Consider the following 21,028-nt stretch of genomic DNA (forward strand, 5'->3'; position numbering starts at 1 on the left):
AACCACAATCTTGTAAATAAATATTGAATTTTACATTGCATAATTGAGTCAATAATAGCAAATCATTTTAAACAGTTAATAATTGATATAAAATTCTCACTTTGTTCCAAAGCTATTTTCCTGACATAATAACTCATGTTTTCTTAAATATTCTGAGTTGTACATGGATACAATACCTTTATTTTATTTATTTATGCTTTTATGTGGGGTTGAGGATTGAACCCAGTGCCTCACACCTGCTAGGCGAGCACCCTACCACTGAGCCACAACCCATATATAATAGCTCATGTTTTTAGATGTTAGAAGGAATTTTTCACCCATACCTTGTGTTTTAACATGAATAAATATGGAAAGAGCTAGTAGAATTCAGTGGTAAATTACTCAGTTGACCTGATGATTTAAGAAATGACATGGGTGTAGTGACTGTGACAACACCCTTGTGATCCACATGATCCTCCAGGGAATGCTGTGAGTGCTGCATTCAACATTATGACTGTCTTCTGATCTATTGCTTGGAAATCAGGCAGACAAATAAGTGTGCACGTGCATGTGACAACGAGCACGCACGCGCACACACACATATACACACACACAAACACACAATCTATAGGCATGGTTCATGTTCCTTAAATTCACTGTTGTTAATTCTTTTATAGTACCATCAGCTGTCATTTCACCATCATCATCGAGTGTGTTCCATGAGATTTCAGCATGAAGAATGTCACTGAAGTAGCTGTATTTGTGTTGAAGGGTTTCACTGACAATCCTGAACTACAGATCTTCTTCTTCCTCCTGTTTCTAGCAGTTTACCTTTTCACCCTCATGGGAAATTTAGGACTGATTGTACTGGTCATTGGGAGTTCCCGGTTGCACAACCCAATGTACTATTTTCTGAGTGTACTGTCTTCAGTAGATGCTTGCTATTCCTCTGTTATCACTCCAAATATGTTGGTAGACTTTTTGTCAAGGGAGAAAACCATTTCATTTGGTGCCTGTGCAGCCCAGATGTTTCTTGCTGTAACCTGTGGAACCACAGAGTGCTTTCTCTTGGCTGCCATGGCTTATGACCGCTATGTGGCCATCTACAACCCACTTCTGTATTCAGTGAGCATGTCACCCAGGGTCTATGTGCCACTCATCGTGGCTTCCTGTGTTGGTGGAATTCTGCACGCTGTAACACACACCACAGCCACTTTCAGCCTGTCCTTCTGTGGATCCAACATAATCAACCACATCTTCTGTGACATCCCTCCTCTCCTTGCAATTTCCTGTTCTGACACTCGCCCCAACCAGCTACTGCTCTTCTACTTTGCTGGCTCTATTGAGATATGTACTATCCTAACCATCCTGATCTCCTATGGTTTCATTCTGTTGGCTATTCTGAGGATACACTCTGCTGAAGGGAAGAGGAAAGTCTTTTCTACCTGTGGCTCTCACCTAACTGCAGTGTCCATTTCTCATGGCACTGCTGTATTCATGTATGTGAGACCAACATCCAACTATGCTTTGGAGCATGACATGGTAGTGTCTATATTTTACTCCATTGTTATTCCCATGCTGAATCCTCTCATCTACAGTTTGAGAAACAAGGATGTAAAAGAAGCAATGTGGAGTGTTTGGGAAAAAATTGTTTATCATTAAAGCATATTTTTCATACTAAAATTATATTGACAAAATTTGTGTGATAGGTATACAGTGTCAAAGGGATTTAATGAAAGTGTTTATGTGAATGTACTAATATATTTTCTTGTTTGCAGACATTTTAAGATAAATTTCATGGATAATTTCTAGTACATTGTTTTACATGCAGAAAATGCTTAACATCTATTTGCTTTTTACAATGTTCATACTAATATAGGAATATGAATACATAAATGTGAGCATTGATGCTGATAATAATTAAAATGCTAAAAAATCCACACATGCTGGCATATATTTACATATGATTTGCTTTAAAATGCTGTGTGTGTTTGTTTAACCTCTATCTAGATCATGTTTTATGCTCACATAGTTGGAATTACAAGTTATTGTATAGTAGCATCTGACTGGCTTGATCTAATAACTTTTTCCAAGGAAAATAATACTGTGTTCATAATTCTAGGGCATTTTCCATAGAGTCATTTGTACCTGGTTCTAGCTCAAAGAATCTACTATATCCTTATGTCTACGCAGCAAACTACTCAGACACCAGAAGTAACTTGATCAAATTCCAGGTGTCATCACCAGAATAAGTTTTGAAGATGAATTTTTTTTCTCTTTTATCATTCTTTCCACAACACTGATTTAAGACTATTCTCTAACTCCTCACAGACTGCAGTAACTATACATTAGCTTTTTCAAAATTATATTTAAACATACGAACGAATCACTAAAGGAAAACAATTCAGAAAGTTGTGTGTTACTGGCTGACAGATTTTGCTTTATCCAGAACTAAGCCCACATCCACCATTGTGAGACTCCCTATGGGTCCGACCACTACTCAGTTTTGACTATTTTTTTTTCTCTTGACCACTAATACTCTGTGAGTCTGTTGCAATGCGACTGTTTCTTACTATCATTTTCCTGGAAGAAAATAACAGAAAAGGATCTCTTGGATGTTCATATTTAATCCTGCTTCCAATACATCTCATTTTCCTTAAAAATATATGCCTCAAATTTGTTTATATGATATTTTTTCCTTTATCTTCATTATTTTAAATTATTTTGTGAATTAATTTCTCCTTCAAGACTACATTTATTCATTAATCATAGCAGAAAAAAAATCTCCATTATATCCAATACAATGGATATTTTCTAAATATGGAACTACTAAATTTCAATGGTAACATAATGATAAAACTACAGAGCATCTCATATAGAATATATTCCTACATAATGAATTTGAATTTGTTTTCTTCTCTTAGAGGGTTCACCATGGAGTTGTTACACCATGCAACTCATTCCTTCAAATGTCAAACCCAAATGATGGACATTGATATCTATTATCTGAACATATCTAAACAATGTAAATTTGTATTGAACCTATATATGCATGTTTTAAAATTATGGAAGAGTTCATAAATACAACTCAAAAGTCAAAGGATGAATTTTATGCTGTAAACATTTCATCTGAGTTACAGTAATCAATCACAAATGTACTAAAAGAATAAACCACAATTTGGGAAAATAGATACATGTGTTGATTTAATACATAATTGACTAATAAAATAATGAACAAATATCCATATAAACAAATCACAAAAGAAGAAACTTTTTGTGCACAGTGTATGCATTTTAATAATAAATAATTATTAAATTATTTGGAAACTGTAAATGTAAAATGAAATTAGATAATCTTACATGTGCTTAAAATTGACAGTAATTAAAAAGGTGGAAACTTCAAAGTGATTATGAAAAGTTGGACTAAAGGAACATTTCCACTCTCCTTATAGGAGTATAAGAGAAACAGTAATTTGAAAACTGTTTGTAAATATCTAATATTTATATATTCAGGAATGGCAGAGAATATGATCCAGGTACAATAATTAAGTTGAATGAATCCAAAATCAAACAACTAAGTTTAAAACAATAAACCTGTAGAAGAAGACTTTTGTTAGCACAGCATATCATATAGCCTCACTTAAAATATCTATAAAGTTAAAATGTATTTTATATTGCGCTGGGGATGTGGCTCAAGCGGTAGCGCACTCTCCTGGCATGCATATGGCCTGGGTTTGATCCTCAGCACCACATACAAACAAAGACGTTGTGTCTGCCAAAAACTAAAAAAAATGAATATTAAAATTCTCTCTCTCTCTCCCTCTCTCTCTGTCTCACTCTCTAAAAAAATATGTATTTTATAGATAAATATACGAATTTATGGCTCACCAATAATTAATGCATGAGAATGAAAAGTGGTAGATAGTGCTTACCTCAGGCCACAGAAAGAAAATAACAAGTTAAAAATCATGATTAATAAGAAGAGGAAATGTATTCAAATAGTTTCAATTTTGAAAACTATGATTATTATGGTAAAAATGAAGACTGACTAAAGTGAGCCAGGCATGGTGGCTCATGCCTATTACCCTAGAATTGCAGCAGGTTGAGGCAGAATGGAGCTTAAGGTCAGCCTGGGCAACCTAGGTAGATCCTGCACCCAAATAAACAAAATAAGATAAAATAAAAATAGGCCATGGATATAGCTCAGCAGTACAGCACACCTCAGTTTAATCATATACACTAGTAAAAGAAGAAAGAAGACAGAAAGGAAGAGATAAAAAGAGAAAGAAAGAAAGAAAGAAAGAGACTAACATGAATATATAAGTTTTACTCTGATGTAATACTCATTAAGAAGCATGTTTTAATTTAACAAAATTCATAGTAATATTGTTAATATTTGCCAGAAATTTAAGGTGGAAATTTCAGGCAAATATTAACAATATTTGAGGTTACTATTTAAGGTTACTATTATCCTGATAGTTAATCATACATCACACATTTGTGTGTGTGTGTGTGTGTGTGTGTGTGTGTGTGTGATTTTTTTTTTTCTTTTGGGGGGGGTGGTGGTTAGAGACTGAACCCATGGCCTTGGGTATGCAAGGAAAGCACTCTATGAACTGAGCTATATCCTCAGTCCAATTACAGATATTTTTTAAAATTATGTAATTTGTAAATTCAAACTATTTTTAGTACTCAAAATTAAATTCTTCAGTAAATTAAAATCCATGGCAAACTGAAAAGACAGTTATTTTATTGCATAAAACAGACACAATTTATTATTAACCATGCTTACAAATTATATGGGCAAAATCTAAAATTAGGCACTTTACTAAATAAGATACAAATAACTAAAGTGAAAACTTACATGCAATTAAACAAAATACCTGATCATGATAAATTTTGCAAGCCAGAAAATTAGCTATTTTCAAATGACCCCTTTAGTGGCAATTCTTATATTAACAGTGCTATGCAACCACCACCTCTATCTAGTCCACCAAGGTTTCCATTACTACAACATTCTCACTAAGCAATTTCTCTCAGATTCACTTCCTTCCATCTCAGTAATATTTTTTCCACCTTTCTGTACTATACATTTCATATAAAGGATTCATAGTAAAGAAGACCTTTGTTTCCTCATTACTTTTAATTAGTATATGATCATCAAGATTCTTACCTTTAGCAGAATGTAATGGCACTTCATAACTTTTGTAAAAAAATGTTTTGATGTGCTCAACATGAGTGACACCCTCTCAAAATTTTTAAATGTGCAATACAGTGCTATCAATTATAACAATGTTTTACATCAAATCTCTCAAATGCTTCTATTTTATATAATTGAAACTTCTGTCTACTTATTAGCAACTGTTCATTTTTTCCAATGCTCAGTCCTTTACAACCAACTTTCAGTTTTCTGATTAAATAAAGTTGAATATTTTAGATATATTATGTAAGCATGATCATGTAGTGTTTCTGCAACTGACTTATTTTATTTACATAATGTTCTTCAGGTTTACCCAAGTTGTCATGGGTTACAAGGTGTAATTCTTAAGGTTGAATAATGTAACCTCTATTTCTATCTATTCAATGATCCGATGATTAAGTTGCACATATTGCTATTTAGAAAGATGAGAATCTAAAATTGCTTTGAGACCTTCTTAACAACACATTTGATAAATCCTATAACTGGTATTGATGAAGCATAAAATAAATGTGTAAGTAAATAATTATATGAATACATAAGTGAAGTCATAGTTAATTATGAATTGTTTCTGACAATTAGTGGATAATCTCCAGGCATTTCATTAAGTTCTCAAATGTTCTAAATATAATCAGCAAATTACTTGGAATCTCCTCAGGGACTCTTAGAAATCAAAAATAAAAATAAAAAGTTTTAAAAAGTATAAATTGCTTTCTAAACCTCATGTTCAGAAACACATTGGAAAATCAAGAGACAGCTTTGATTACAGGTAATATCACAGAAGATTTAGGTGGCACCATGTGTTAACAGAAACTACAGGAATTGTCATATTTTGCTATAGATTTTCGATGTAATATAAGTGGTCATTCTTGATTGTATATTTTCTACAACTGCTTAACAGCTGCAGAAATAGGATTTGTTGTTTTTTTACTTCATATTAATTTCTAAATATTTTGCCTATGCTGTCATAAGTATTTCTGAAACACACGTGTATGTTTTCTAAAAAAAAATAATTTAATATACATATAACCCTATATCTAATGGAGAGCAAAACTGATAGTAGACACAGATTAAATAATGGGATATAACCACTTTATTTGCAAAAGTTGAAAATCAATGGTGTCTTTGCATATAATAACTCTAGACTCTCTTGATGATACCATAGAAAGTAGATGAATATTAATTGTTTGTGCAAATAAATATATAGATGTGATACATTCAAGATGTCCTGATGAGGAAATGAACTTCCCATGTCACATTGAGGTATGTGTGCAAAGTATTATTTGATTGTCAGTATACTTTATATATCTGCTGTTAACATAATGATAAAATGTTATTCATTTTTCAGGGGGATCTGGCTATGTTTTTCTCAAAACTATAGTGTCAAAAATGAAAATTATACTACACAGCAAAGATAGTAAACTAGAATTAAGCAATTTGTTACATTTTTAAAATTTCCAAGCTATTCAGAGGAAATACTGTTATCTTTCCACAATTATAAAGTTTGATAATTGCCATACCCAAGTACTTTATTTTTAAATTTTCCACTGAAAAATTAATCCTCCTTTATTCTTCCCCAAGCCCCTGAAAGGACATGTGGGTTTGTATATGTGAATAAAGAGTTTTAGATAAATTATTTGCCATAAACTACTTTGGTATACACTAAGTTCAAGTATAACTGAGACTGTATGTGCATACATATATCCTGTTTTATTTCTTGGCATAAAAATATTTGCAGTGTGATTCGTTATAATTTTATTATTCATACATCTGTGTAATATCTACCAAGTGTTTTATGATATTCTGCTCTAATACTTATAGGTATAGGGATTAAAAGAACAGCATTTGAATTAGAGTTCTTTGCATATTTATCATTAAAAATTCTTATTATACAATTGGTATATGCATTATACCATGTTACTGAACATGATTACTAAATGTTACTATTTGATTAAAATTACATGAATGGCAAATGAAAATCTTAAATGCAATAATTTTATTTATATGTCACTCAAAGTTACTATTGTGTTCAAACTTTTATAATATTTACCCATTCTATCTATCTGCCTCTCTTCTCTCTCTCTCTCTCTCTCTCTCTCTCTCTCTCTCTCTCTCTCTCTCTGCCTCTCTCTCAAATCTTTACATTTGGAGCTATTGATATTTGGGACTGGATATTGAATATATCAGGATGTTTAGCAACTAAACTAGTCTCTGATTAGATGCCAATAGCACTCCCAGCTGCTCCAAATTATCTCCAGCAGTGAATACTATTGTGAGTAAACAATCCCAAATAACACCACAAATCCACCTCTGTCTTTAACACTATTTATACATATATTTCTTTCTTAAGGGAGTTTATTTCAAAGATTTTTAGTGGAAAAATTTCCATGTATCTTATTTACACTAACCTTGTTTAATAATGTGATAGTATTTGAAAGTCCCAAGGTGATAATATTTGAAATCTATTGATATCTCTATCCAGAACAGGTTTTACGATAAACTTGAATGGAGAAACAAAACCTCTCAGTGGTGCATGAGTTCATTCTGATGGGCATCACCTCACGCCCTGAGCTGCAGGCTCCATTATTTGGGCTGTTCCTCATCATCTACCTGGTCTCAGTGTTGGGCAACTTGGGTATGACCATCCTCACCAAGGTGGACCACAGCCTGCAAACACCCATGTACTTTTTTCTCAGGCACCTGGCTATTACAGATCTTGGTTATTCTACAGCTGTGGGCCCCAAAATGTTGGCAAATTTTGTTGTGGATCAAAATACCATCTCTTATTATTTTTGTGCTACACAGCTAGCTTTCTTTCTTGTGTTTATTGCTTGTGAGCTATTTATTCTGTCTGCAATGTCCTATGATCGCTATGTGGCCATCTGTAACCCTCTCCTCTACACTGTCATCATGTCACAGAGGGTATGTTGGGTTCTGGTAGCAATCCCATATATCTACTGCACATTTGTGTCACTTCTAATCACCATAAAAATCTTTACTTTACCATTCTGTGGCTACAATGTCATCAGTCATTTCTACTGTGACAGTATCCCCTTGTTATCTTTGCTCTGTTCCAATACACATGAAATTGAAGTGATGAATCTGATTTTAGCAGCTTTTAATTTGATTTCCTCTCTTCTGATTGTCCTTGTGTCCTACCTGCTCATCCTCCTAGCTGTTCTCAGGATGAAGTCTGCTGAGGGCAGGCGCAAGGCTTTCTCCACCTGTGGATCCCACCTGACAGTAGTCATAGTGTTCTATGGGACTTTGATATTTATGTATGTGCAGCCCAAGTCCAGTCATTCCTTAGACACTGATAAAGTGGCTTCCATATTTTACACTTTGGTCATCCCAATGCTGAATCCTTTGATCTACAGTTTGAGAAATAAAGATGTAAAGTATGCCCTACAGAGAACATGGAAAAAATTACATAATATTTTTATTAAAATTCATGTACCATACAAATAAGATTTGCATGTTAACATGTTTTATTTCCTCTAGAATCATTAGCGAGTCCAAAGGAGCTCAACATGTATCAAAAGATTGACTATCTTAGTAATAGTTAAACATCAGAATGCTGTAAAATTTAGTGAAATAAAATATTAAAAAAAGGTTTTGTCTTTCGGAAGAAAAGCTGAACTTTGAATATGATGTTTAAACAAATCTTATAGTACCGTAGTAAGGTCTTAAGAGTTTGACAATGAAAAGGGCATTTACAGAGATGCATGCAGAATGGGAGTGAGGAAGAAGAGTAGGCCCTGATGGGGAGTTCATGGTTTTGGCACACTTCTCAACTATTACAGTAAAATTTTGCAGTGTCTCCATTTGTATTTAGCATTTCTTTATTTGTTGTGTAAGCACATTCACTGTGTTTCCTGCTTTATGCATTTCTCTGGATTATGTTAAAAACAGGGTTGATTGCAGAATTGGGTGGCTCAGTCTAACATGATTATTTGGTGGAATCAACCATATGAATGTGGTCAAATGTCTGTAATTCACAGGGGCATCTTAGGGTCTTCCTCTTTTCTCATCAGTTTCTTTACTTTCATCTAAATCCAATACAGCCTTTTTAAGGCTACTATTTGGATATCAACAGCTCACATTTGTGTCATTTGTAATCACCATAAAAATTTTTATAGCTCATGACTTCAGTGCAGCGTCTAATTTTGTCAATTTCAGTGCACCTGTATATGTGAGTGAATACACATTTTAAGAGAGATTTCTTGAGTTCTGAAAAATAAGTTTCCAGAATGTTGCCATTTTATTTTCCTTATTGAGTAAATATTGATTTGTTATTGCATATAATTTTATGCATCATTACTCTTCTTCACTTTTCTAAAAAAAAGATTAATTCTTGCTGAAAAATCACACTTTATTTGTATTTCTTCTTTCATCATGTGCTTAGTCTAATGATGAAGCAGGTCTGTTGCTCTATCTTGAGGTTGATGTTCCTCACATTTCGTCCATATGTCAGTTATGATCCATTCCTTGAGTTGATCTGATTTTCTGCCTGGAAAGAATCAAACAGATAATCCTACAATTTGCACCATTCTTTCTTTTTTAAAAAAAAGTTTTAAAAATATATTCTAATTAGGTACACATGACAGTAGAATGCATTTTGACACATCATACATAAATGGAGTATAAATTCTCACTCTTCTGGTAGCACATGATGTAGAACGACACAGGTCGTGTAGTCATATATGTACATAGGGTAATCATATTAAATTTGTTCTACTATCCTTTCTACCCCATATCCCCTCTCCTCCCTTCACTACCCTCTGACTAATCCAAATACTTCTATTTTTTCCTAGTCCCCCGACCCCAGTTATTTCTAATGAGAGTCTATTATGCCCTGTATTGACAGTAGTACTTGTCATTTTCAGGACATAGTTCATTATAAACCTCTCTAAAATCTGTCACTCTTTTTGTTATTTTCATTGATTTCTTTTCATAGCACTTTATTCAGGCTATGTTGGGACTGATCTGTTTCCTTGGTAGCCAATCCTGTACTAAAATTATCTTTTAGTCAGATATGAACAAAAATTGTTCATTACAATAATAAAAGTTTATGTGTATTGTCAAATGGGACTAATTATTACTAAAGAATTATATGATTGATTTTGTCATAATCACATTTTATGACTTTTGACTATCTTTATATGTATAGATTCATATGAAAATGTAATTTCTTAAACAGTGTATGTTTGACAGAGACAAAGTAAAATGTTAATTTTTGCTGACCAAAAGATTAAGAAAATGTTTCAATTGTATTTTTAAACTATTTTCTGTTTCCTCAAATTTATGTTTACTGCATTTTAAATTACTTCATGTTTCCCAAATGACTTCAGTGAATAAAAAATGTATAAGAGAAAGATAAATATCTCTAATATCTGTGTTAAATAAACACTGCAAATTAGTTTAAAACAATATTTCACTTTTATTATAAACCTGTATGTGACTTTGTGTGACTTTTTTTTTTTGACTACTGGGGGTGAAACCCAGGTAGGTCCTCATGTATGTTAGGCAAGCACTCTACTACTGAGTCAAATATTCAAACGTTAGTGTGACTTTTCATAAACCCTCAAATGATAAATCAAAAGCAGAACAAAATGTGTTGAGGTGTAAATTTTGATAAAATATTTTATTCATTCTGAAAGTTATTGCTTTTCATTGTTAAATAGATTTATAAGATATATAAGACACATATTTTTCCATAAAATATAGTTTTTAAAACCAGGAATTAGAATCTAGTAAAACCCCTACAAAGGTAATTTGTGTCAACAATGTTCAATAGTTTGTACAATATTGATTCAGGAAGCTCAATATAGTTTAGAATAATAAATATACAAAAAAATGTTGGGATACTCAGAATGTCTCTATAAAAGCAATCTGTACTTGAATTCAGTGTAATAAAAAGCAGTGTGTTGTATTTTTCATTTATATGGATCCCAAGATATAAATAAAAAACTTTTATAAACAGTATAGAAATGCCAAGGAATGATGAGGAGATGGATTAAGGGAAGCATTTCCATTCTCCTACTGGAGTATAATATTGTTAGACATTTTGGAATACAATTTTCAGATGCTTAATATGTTTCTAGATTCAGAAAAATCAGGAAAAATGAATATCCAAACAGAATAACATGGATAAGTTTAAAACTACATATCTAAACTAAGGAATAAATTTTTAGTATTAGACATTACAAATTTAAAAGAAAATTAACTTAAAAATTAACTTTTTTTAATTTGACTTTTTTTTTTTTTGTTTGTTTGTTTGTTGGGAATTGAACAGAGGGGCACTTCCTATTTTTTATTTTGAGATATGGAGTCCCACTAAGTTCCTGAGATTTTCATTAAGATTTTTGCTGAGACTGCTCTAGAATGTGTGATCCTCCTGCCTTACTCTCAGAGTTGCTGGGATTATTGGTGTGCACCACTATGTCTGGCCATACTATGTATTTTTAATGAGTATGTAAATATAGAGTTAGTCGATGACAACTTTCACATGAATGACACATAGTAGATGGAGCTTACCTCTGGTAATGCTAATAATTTGTAAAGATCAGGACTAGTATTAAAAGGAAGAGGAAATAGTGTGTTAAGTTTCAACTTCATAAAAGTTTATTTTAATGATTAAAACAAATCAAGCACTGATGTGAATATGTACTCAATTTTATTTCTATGTAAAATTTATTATGTAAAACAAGTATGTTTAATTTAGGAAAACATTTCACTATAATATTAACATTTCCTAGAGCATTCAAGGTTAGTAGAATCCTCTTAAGTTTATTAAATCATTTAAAAATTTGAGTTAAAAATGCAGCTAATGTTTCTATATGAAATTCAATAATTCCACAAACCAAAAGTCATCATAAATTAATTGAAAATCTAATTTATTACAGAGAATAACAAAATTTACTTTAGACATGTATGCAAGTCTGAGTTTCCAAGCCAGCCTCAGCAAAAGTGAGGCACTAAGTTCAATCATGAACATCATTTTAAAAGCAAGTAAATTGTTCAGTAATCTGAAATTACTCAACTTTTCTAACTTAATTTTTCCAAAAATAATTGAGATAATATTCACATAATATATTTTTAACTATCCTAAAGAAAACAATTTAGTAGCAATTATTATATCCATAGTTTGTTCAATCAACACTTTGTTACAGTTTTACAAGATTATCACCACTCCTAGATATCCACTAACTAATGTTTCCTGGTATTTTCCTCCCTTCCATACCCTGGATACTATAAAATTTGTTCCATCAGTGTGGATTTATATCCTTTAAGTATTTCATAAAAATGAAATTATACTAAACTTGTGCTTATTTTACACAGTATCTTTCACTTTGGATCAAAGTTTAAACATTCATACTTATTTCATTACTTTTCTAAAATTTTTATTTTATTGTAGTGACAAAATTTTTACACAATATATCCTCTTAAACTTTGAAGTTTACAATAGACTAATAATTTTATTCAAAAGGCTGTACACTAGATCTGCATAACTTATTAATCTTCCACAAGTAAAACTTTGTATATAGCTGGGCAGGGTAGCGTAGGCCTTTAATCCCAACAGCTTAAAAGACTGAAGCAGGAGGATACTGAGTTTCCAAGCCAGCCTCAGCAAAAGTGAGGCACTAAGCAACTCAGTGAGACCCTGTCTCTAAATAAAATACAAAAATGGGGTTGAGGATGTGACTCAGTGGCTAACTGCCTCTGAGTTTAATCCCCAGTAGTCCCCTCCAACAAAACAACTTTCTACTTTTTGATATGTATCTCCTTTCCCCAGTCCCTAGACAGCACTGTTTTAGTTGCTAACTCTGTGAGATTGACTATTTCAGATATTCATAAAAGTTGAATGGTGTGATTTTGTCCTTCTGTGACTAGCTTATTACATTAACCTCATGTCCTCATGGTTCCTCCACATTGTTAAATATTGCAAGATATCTTAATCTTTTAAGGTTAAGTAATATTCCATTTCTGAATATGCCACATTTTCTGCATCCAATCGTGCATCTGTGGAATTTAGGTTTTATCTATATCTTGAATGTTATGAACAGTGAGGCAGTGCATATGAGTGTGCATGATTCTCTGAGATTCTGAGTTTGATTCTTTTGGATTAAATCTCAGAAGTGGGATTGCTGGTCTCTATGGCCTCTATAAATTATATGTATGATATAATATATATATATATATATATATATATATATATATACTTATAAATACATAATATTATAAGCATACATTTATATATAAAATATGTATTATTTATAAATATATATATATATATATATATATATTAAATAAGATATATATTATTTAAAAGAAATACCAAGATGGAGACAGACCATAGTAAATAGTCTAGACAATGACATGAAAATGAATACTGTTAATCAAAGCTAAAAACAACACAAAGTTACAATTTGATTATACTATGTGGAATAAAATACACATATTTGAGCACAATTTTAGAATAGATATTTTATTCATGTCTTTACTCCTTCATTATGTATTACATCAGTTAGTCAACAAAAATATTTTGAACATCTCTTTTCTTGGTATTATTTTAGAGACTGATAATAGATAGGTGAACTGACATGCCTTTTTCACTTATTTTGCTTATAGAATAAAAAAAATTCACACAATAAGTAACATAAGATTGTTGTAAAGGATTTAAATTACAGTTTTTATCATGCTTTGAGGGGAGATTTCTGATTTGGATGAGAAAATATTTTTCCATCATAATTATTTCATTAAAAACTAGAAATAAGACCAGTTATATGAAGGGTATCTTTAAAAAATTAATACAAAAATTAATACAAGTGGCATTGGATCTATTTAAAATAATTAACATTTAAATTTATGTTGTATATCTGGCTTTTAAGATTTGTCTTCACAGGAGAGTTGCTCTTGAAATCAAAATGGTGGATTATATTCAGTTCTAATTCTTATATTCACATATGATCATTAGTACCACAGTCCTGTGCTTTCTAACTGTTGAATTTCCTTCATCCCAGGACCATCCACAGGACCTCCCAGCTAACCCAGGCTAAAAGGGTACAGTTCAAGAAAAGGAGACAAAAACCCATGTAATTACTGTGCCTTGTGTTACTCACTTAAGTTGCCAAGGGGAAGCCATGATCTTTACCTCTCACTTCTGCCTGATTAATTAGCATTCTGTTTGTGTCCCGGTCCCCCCCCCCCCCCCCGCCCCTCTGGAATCAAGCCTTTATTTGACAAACCTGTTTCTTATGTTCAGAGACTTGAGACCCAGGAACAAACATAGTTCAGGATGAAAGTCTTCAGGGACACCAGACACTTATAAAATCTTCAGCCTGCTCCAAATCAACCTTGGTGGGGGGCTTCTGCAGATCTCTCCACACAGGTAGGTTCCATCAAATATTTTACTTAACAATTAGTTCAACTACTTTGAAATGTCTACATTCAAAGACTCAAGACTGAAGTGGTGTATTTTTCTTTCCAGGTGACTCAACTATCTTCCAACACATTGCTCAGTGGTAGTAGCTGTGGTGATAGAACTTGAACAATTATTTCTAACCTTTCTATTGGTAGATGAAATTGCTTGAGTGTGCAAACAAACAAATAAACTTCCCTCTTTGGGGTTTCTGCATTGTTCGTGATAGGAAACTACGATGAAAATATTTCTGGGTTTCAGTAATCAGTCTCTGTGTCCAGAGCGGGCACTGGGAGACATGTGGTCATTCAACATTTATCCCAAACATAATACATGTCTAAACAAGTTTATGAAATCCATGGGCTTGGGATATGGCTCAGTGGTAGAGCACTTATATAGCCTGCCTGAGGCCGTGAGTTGCATCCTCAGCGCAAAAAATTAATAAATAAAATTCATATCAGAATACAACAGACACTAGTATGGCAGTATGTAAAAATGTGGATGTGTAACCAATGTGATTCTGCAATCTGTATACGGGGTAAAAATGGGAGTTCATAACCCACTTGAATCAAATGTATGAAATATGATATGTCAAGAGCATTGTAATGTTTTGAACAACCAATAATAAAAATTAAAAAATAAATACAATTCATTCCATGGTAAAAAGCAATGGAATATAATTTATAAATTATCTCAGAAGTTAATTAATAATTAATTTATAGTATAATTTGTTATTCAAATTTTGTCACAGTTGGAAATGAAACGGGGCACTAAAATGATTAACATTAGTTATTATATATATTTTTAAACTTTTAGTTACTACAAATTTTATTGTATTACTAGACCTATAAAATAATTCTACTAATGACTAATTTGAAAAAAAAATGTAGAAAATTAAATTAGCTCAAGCACAAATGCTAAGTCAATAAGACTGTGAGGGAAAAAAAAAAAAAGAAAAGAAAAAAACAGGACAAATTTGGTGCTTTCCAAAAAGAACTATTTGAGTAGAGTGTACTCACTGCTACTGAAAAGCAACCCTGGATTTGTCATCAGTCATATGTCACTAGAGGAAAGAGTTAGCAATAGGTAAGGACATTAAATGTGCAGACACTGTCTGTTCACAAAGATAACTGCATAGATTTATAGAACAGTAAGAAATAGGTGTTTATGATATTTTTGATTGCTAAGTTAAGGATGCATTTACAGAATGTATCCCATGTGAGGGCAAACAATGCATAGTCACTTATGAGTAGTGATACAGGAGGTAGATTGGTCCATGTCCTGCTGTCACAGTGCTTTCTGCCTTAAGTCCACTCTGTATTCTTCAAGAACACTCAGTTTTGAGGCACAGCAGTAGGAGATATGGGAGAACTGGTGTAATTGAAATTACAGCTTCTCAGATTCATGATGTGTTGAATGAAGTGTCTACATAAAAACAAACACGCTGCAGATTTAAGAGAGAATATGTTTGCAGGACAGCATGTTTTATTAATGTTAAATTTATACCTAGATATGATTCTGAGTCCTGATCTTCATTTTCAATTTAACTGACATACAATGTTTACATATATTTATGGGGTACAATGTCAAAATTATAAGCACATATACAATAAGTAATAATTGAATGATAATTATTGTTTCAATCTCCTCAAACACTTAACATTTTTAAAAATAATTTCACGTGTTTTGGTGCATTACAGGTGTACATATTGATGGGATTCATTATTACATATTCATACATACACATAATACAACAGTATTATTTAACCAATATCACTCCCCAGCACTTCCCTCCTCCCTTCTCCTCTCTCAGACATTTGTCCATTTCCTCTAAGAACCTCTCTTTGATTTTCATGGAATCAAACCCACCTGTATTTTCCTAACATTTAATATTTCTTTGTGTTTGGGAATCCTCTAGAGGTTTTCTTCTTCTAGCTGTTTTGAAATCCACCCAAATTTTTTTAAATATGCAAAATTATAATTCACTTGATCTAGTTATTTAAACTGTGAAAGCCCTCAGTGAGAGATAATGCATTACTATTGTTAAAACAAAGAACCACATTAAAATTATTTAAAGCATGCTAATAATAATGACTGTAGTTACCATTGATTTCGTATACATGCCAATAAATATCCCTTGCCTTGTTTAATTTGCAAATTATAAGAGCACAACTACTTGGTAATTAGTTATGCTAGTAATTGTATAAAAACCAGCTAATTAGGACTGGGGTTGTAGCTCAGTGGTAGAGCGCTTGCTCACACACGTGAGGTACTGGGTTTGATCCTCAGCACCACATAAAAATAAATAAACAAAATGAAGATAATGTGTCCAACTACAACAAAAAAATAAAATTTAAAAAACTCAGCTAACTAAACAAATACATAAACAAAACCACATTAAACATACTAAAAAGTTATAAAACCATAAAGATTAAACAATATCTTCATCTAATATTGTATAAAGATTTGCTGAGTGATCTTACCTCATTGAGTTTCAATTTTATCATCAGATAGGAAAACAATTGTATACATGTTCTTGAGCACTCCTGCATAAAAATGAGGTAATGACTTCAAAATTCTTAGCATAATTCTGGCCACAGGTGGTGTGCTTTATAAATGTTAGCCCTACCCCCTCATTATTATATATAAGCAAATCAAAGGAATCAGACTTTAGCAAATAAAACTGTAATAATTAAAAAAATTAAGATAGACTTTAAACAATTTATGTGGAACACCTAGTCCTTCTATATATTGAAAAGTGCTTGATATATTTATAGTAGAAGTATGGCTGGGGTTGTGGCTCAATGGTAAAGAACTGGCCTTTCACATGAGGGGCACTGGGTTTGATCCTCAGAGCCACATAAAAATAAATAAATAAAATAAAGGTATTGTGTCCATCTACAACCACTAAGTAAAAGTAATAGAATAAAAGAATTTGTTTAAAAAAGTAAAGTATTAAGGTTCAAGTCTTTTTGAAGACAGTTGTAAAATAATGATGTTGCAGCAATTAATAAGGAGAAAAGGAAATGTTGAAATTCTCTAGGTTGATTGATGACAATAGCTTGAATAGGACAACTGTGGAAGCCAAAGAAAGGTAACTGACAGACATTCTGGTTCACTGACTTCTTAAAGGGCACTCAGGAAAAACATGTAGGTGTGGATATACATATACACACATATATTCATCAAGTTTGATGCTTATATCACTAATATTTGCATTATAATAATCTCAGTGACTCAAGAGACTGAAGCAGGAGAATCGAAATTTCAAAGCCTGCCTGTGCAACATAGTAAAGCCCTGAGCAACTTAGACAGATCCTGACTCCAAATTGAATATTGAATATATATATATATATATATATATATATATATATATATATATATCTCCATATTATAAAGGTCTGGGGATTTAGCTTGGTGTTTAAGTACCCCTGGGATCAATCTCTGAAAACAAGAAAAGAAAAAGAGAAATTACATAAATAGTCCCTTAATATAAACTAATATATGTGTGTGATGTGTGTGTATGTGTGTGTGTGTGTGTGTGTGTGTGTGTGTGTTTGAACATTGTCCTTGACATTTTGAGAATATGTTCCTCTGAGGGTTGACAAAAAGTCTGTTCCACCTGTGCTTCCCACACGGTGGCCATCACTATGTTCTGTGGGACACTCCTTTTCATGTATTTGTGTGTGTGCATGTGTGTGTGCACATGTGTAAATAATGAACAAATAAATTATTTATCCATACAGATCTAAGAGACTCAATTGTGTCTGGTGGGTTTGTGTTTCTGAGATTTGGAAAAGACTAGATGAAAAGCAATTAAGTATTGAATCATTTAAAGGTTTGCCAATCAAAATAAAGATTTTAAATGATACACTTAAAAATCTAGCATGTAACAGAGAAGGTGAATTCTGTATCTTTCCATTTTTCCCATTAAAGACAAACACAACAAAATAAATGGCTTCTGGAAATCTCACCCAAGTGACTGAATTCATTCTGACGGGAGTCTCAGACCGCCCAGAGCTGCAGATTCCCCTCTTCCTGCTCTTCTTGGTCATCTACGGGCTCACTGTGACAGGGAATCTGGGCATCATCACCCTCACCAGTGCTGATTCTCGGCTTCAGACCCCTATGTACTTCTTTCTCCGACATTTGGCTGTCATCAATCTTGGCAACTCTACTGTCATTGCCCCTAAAATGCTGGTCAACTTTTTAGTAAGTAAGAAAACCACCTCATACTATGAATGTGCCACCCAACTGGGAGGATTTCTGGTTTTCATTGTAGCAGAGATTTTCATGCTGGCGGTGATGGCCTATGACCGCTATGTGGCCATTTGCAACCCCCTGCTCTACATGGTGGTGGTATCTCAGCGGATCTGCCTTCTGCTGGTGTCCCTCACCTACTTCTATGGCTTTTGTACAGCTATTGTGGTGACACCATGTGTGTTCTCTGTGTCTTACTGCTCATCCAACATAATCAACCATTTTTACTGTGACAATGTCCCTTTGTTAGCACTGTCCTGCTCTGATACCTACATTCCAGAAACAGTGGTGTTCATCTTTTCAGGGACAAATCTGTTTTTCTCCATGATCATAGTTCTGATATCCTACTTCAACATTGTCCTTGCCATTTTGAGAATACGTTCTTCTGAGGGTCGACAAAAAGCCTTTTCCACCTGTGCTTCCCACATGGTGGCCGTCACTGTGTTCTATGGGACGCTCCTTTTCATGTATTTGCAACCAAGGACCAACCACTCATTGAACACTGACAAGATGGCTTCAGTTTTCTACACGCTAGTGATACCAATGTTAAACCCTGTAATTTATAGTCTAAGGAACAAAGATGTAAAAGATGTTTTGAAGGGATTCCTACATGGTCCATGCAAATAGTTCAAACCAATGTAAATTTAGAACTATGACTAACTTACTTATTTTTGTTTCCTCCAAAAAAACACTGCTCTTTAAACAACTTGCAGTAAATGATTAGAAACTCCATTTATCTCAGTAAGAAAAATTTTAAATTGTCCTCATCCCATCTTTAATAACCCAAACAGGAAAAAAATTATGCATGTAATAGATATTAATTATAAATGAAGGAAATTTTAAATTAAATGTGAAATACAAAAGAGGTCTTATAATTTCTAAATAAGTAAGAAATAGGCTGACTGTAGGGGATAGAGGTCGGTGACAATAATTTCTTGGAAAAGAGACAAATCTGAGATTACCCTCCTTGCCAGAGAAACCTTTACACAACTACTAAAGATAATATTTTATTTTCACAGAATTTTCTTCATCAAGTTTTCAATTTTTTAGGAACCATTTTATCTTGTTTTTAATAATAAATGTATATCACAGAAAAACTACATTTTTAGCAAAAGGTATCGACTAACCAAAAAGTATTTAGTACACATGGAAAAGAACATGTAAAAAAATAGACTAAAATAAGTCAACATAAGCATTTTCTTCTTTTACCCCTCTTACTTGGTATGTGTACAAAAAAACAAAACTCTGTCATTCATCCAAAAAATGTATGACTAATTTTTCTACCTCATGCAAAAGTTATTATATTAATTATCTTTTTATGAGGCCATAACATTTAATATTATTTCTTTTAGTATTTTCATTTAATGTAATATGGAGTGAAATAAAACTATGCCCTCCCTCATAAAAGACATTGTTGTATATTTCTGCAAGTGTCACATATTCCCAAGAGCCTTCCTGAACCAAAAAAAAAAAAAAAAAAATTAATAGTTGCCAGGTGGCAAATCTTTGTACATGTAAAATGCTATCAATATATAATAAGTGAAGGAAAAAGATCTAGAAACATGAGGTAAATGCATTAACTGGAAAGAAATCGCGTTCATTATATTTTTATGAAAATCAGAAATAAACCAAATCTAGGAACTCTGGGACTCTGATCAATGAATTATTATCTGAATCTAATCTTAAAGTTGCAGAATAAATGAAAAAAAAATATTCACACACTAATAGCTATTTCTAGTCTCAAGTGACACCATTAGAATTAGCTAGATCTTTTTAGCTGTAAACACTTTTATTTATTTTTGTGTTTTTGGGAGACAGAAGTCTGCTCCTTCAGAAAGCTCAAGGGGGTTGTTTACAAGGTGTTTCATCTTCTTGAGGTTTCCCCTTGGTCTGTGCTCCACTTCCAGCCAGCAATACAATTGCTTTTTCTATGGCCATGTGTCCTCTGATGCTCATGGTCTTTCTCTTGTGATTATGATTGAGCCAAAAGGTGATCCATGAGACTCTGCCAATCTTCCAATCTTTAGTGCAATCACATCATCAAATTTCTTTTTCTATTCAAGGTAACATGTTCATAGGTTGTGGGAATCAGGACATGGAATTTTTTGATGGGAGTATTATTCTCTACACAATGTCTCATTTGGCATATTTTATGAAACTGGACAGCCTAA

At 32.8% G+C, this 21,028-nt stretch overlaps 3 protein-coding genes across 3 annotated transcripts; all 3 read left to right on the forward strand.

The window, feature by feature from the left end:
- Positions 1-711: 711 nt before the first annotated feature.
- Positions 712-1,641, forward strand: LOC143391772 (olfactory receptor 5T7-like). The gene has a single exon (XM_076844523.2). It carries the CDS (start codon positions 712-714, stop codon positions 1,639-1,641), a length of 930 nt encoding a protein of 309 aa, XP_076700638.2.
- Positions 1,642-7,681: 6,040 nt separating this feature from the next.
- Positions 7,682-8,644, forward strand: LOC143390471 (olfactory receptor 8K3-like). The gene has a single exon (XM_076842856.2). It carries the CDS (start codon positions 7,682-7,684, stop codon positions 8,642-8,644), a length of 963 nt encoding a protein of 320 aa, XP_076698971.1.
- A 9,907-nt stretch (positions 8,645-18,551) lies between these two features.
- On the forward strand, positions 18,552-19,484 carry LOC143390472 (olfactory receptor 8J3-like). Its single transcript, XM_076842857.1, has one exon. It carries the CDS (start codon positions 18,552-18,554, stop codon positions 19,482-19,484), a length of 933 nt encoding a protein of 310 aa, XP_076698972.1.
- The last annotated feature ends 1,544 nt before the right edge of the window (positions 19,485-21,028 follow it).

Source organism: Callospermophilus lateralis, chromosome 2 (assembly GCF_048772815.1).
Source record: "Callospermophilus lateralis isolate mCalLat2 chromosome 2, mCalLat2.hap1, whole genome shotgun sequence".
In the NCBI taxonomy this organism is placed as follows: Eukaryota; Metazoa; Chordata; class Mammalia; order Rodentia; family Sciuridae; genus Callospermophilus; species Callospermophilus lateralis.

Bases quoted from the DNA above. Each gene is read 5' to 3' on its own strand.
- LOC143391772 (XM_076844523.2), top strand. From the start codon at position 712: ATGAAGAATGTCACTGAAGTAGCTGTATTTGTGTTGAAGGGTTTCACT.
- LOC143390471 (XM_076842856.2), top strand. From the start codon at position 7,682: ATGGAGAAACAAAACCTCTCAGTGGTGCATGAGTTCATTCTGATGGGC.
- LOC143390472 (XM_076842857.1), top strand. From the start codon at position 18,552: ATGGCTTCTGGAAATCTCACCCAAGTGACTGAATTCATTCTGACGGGA.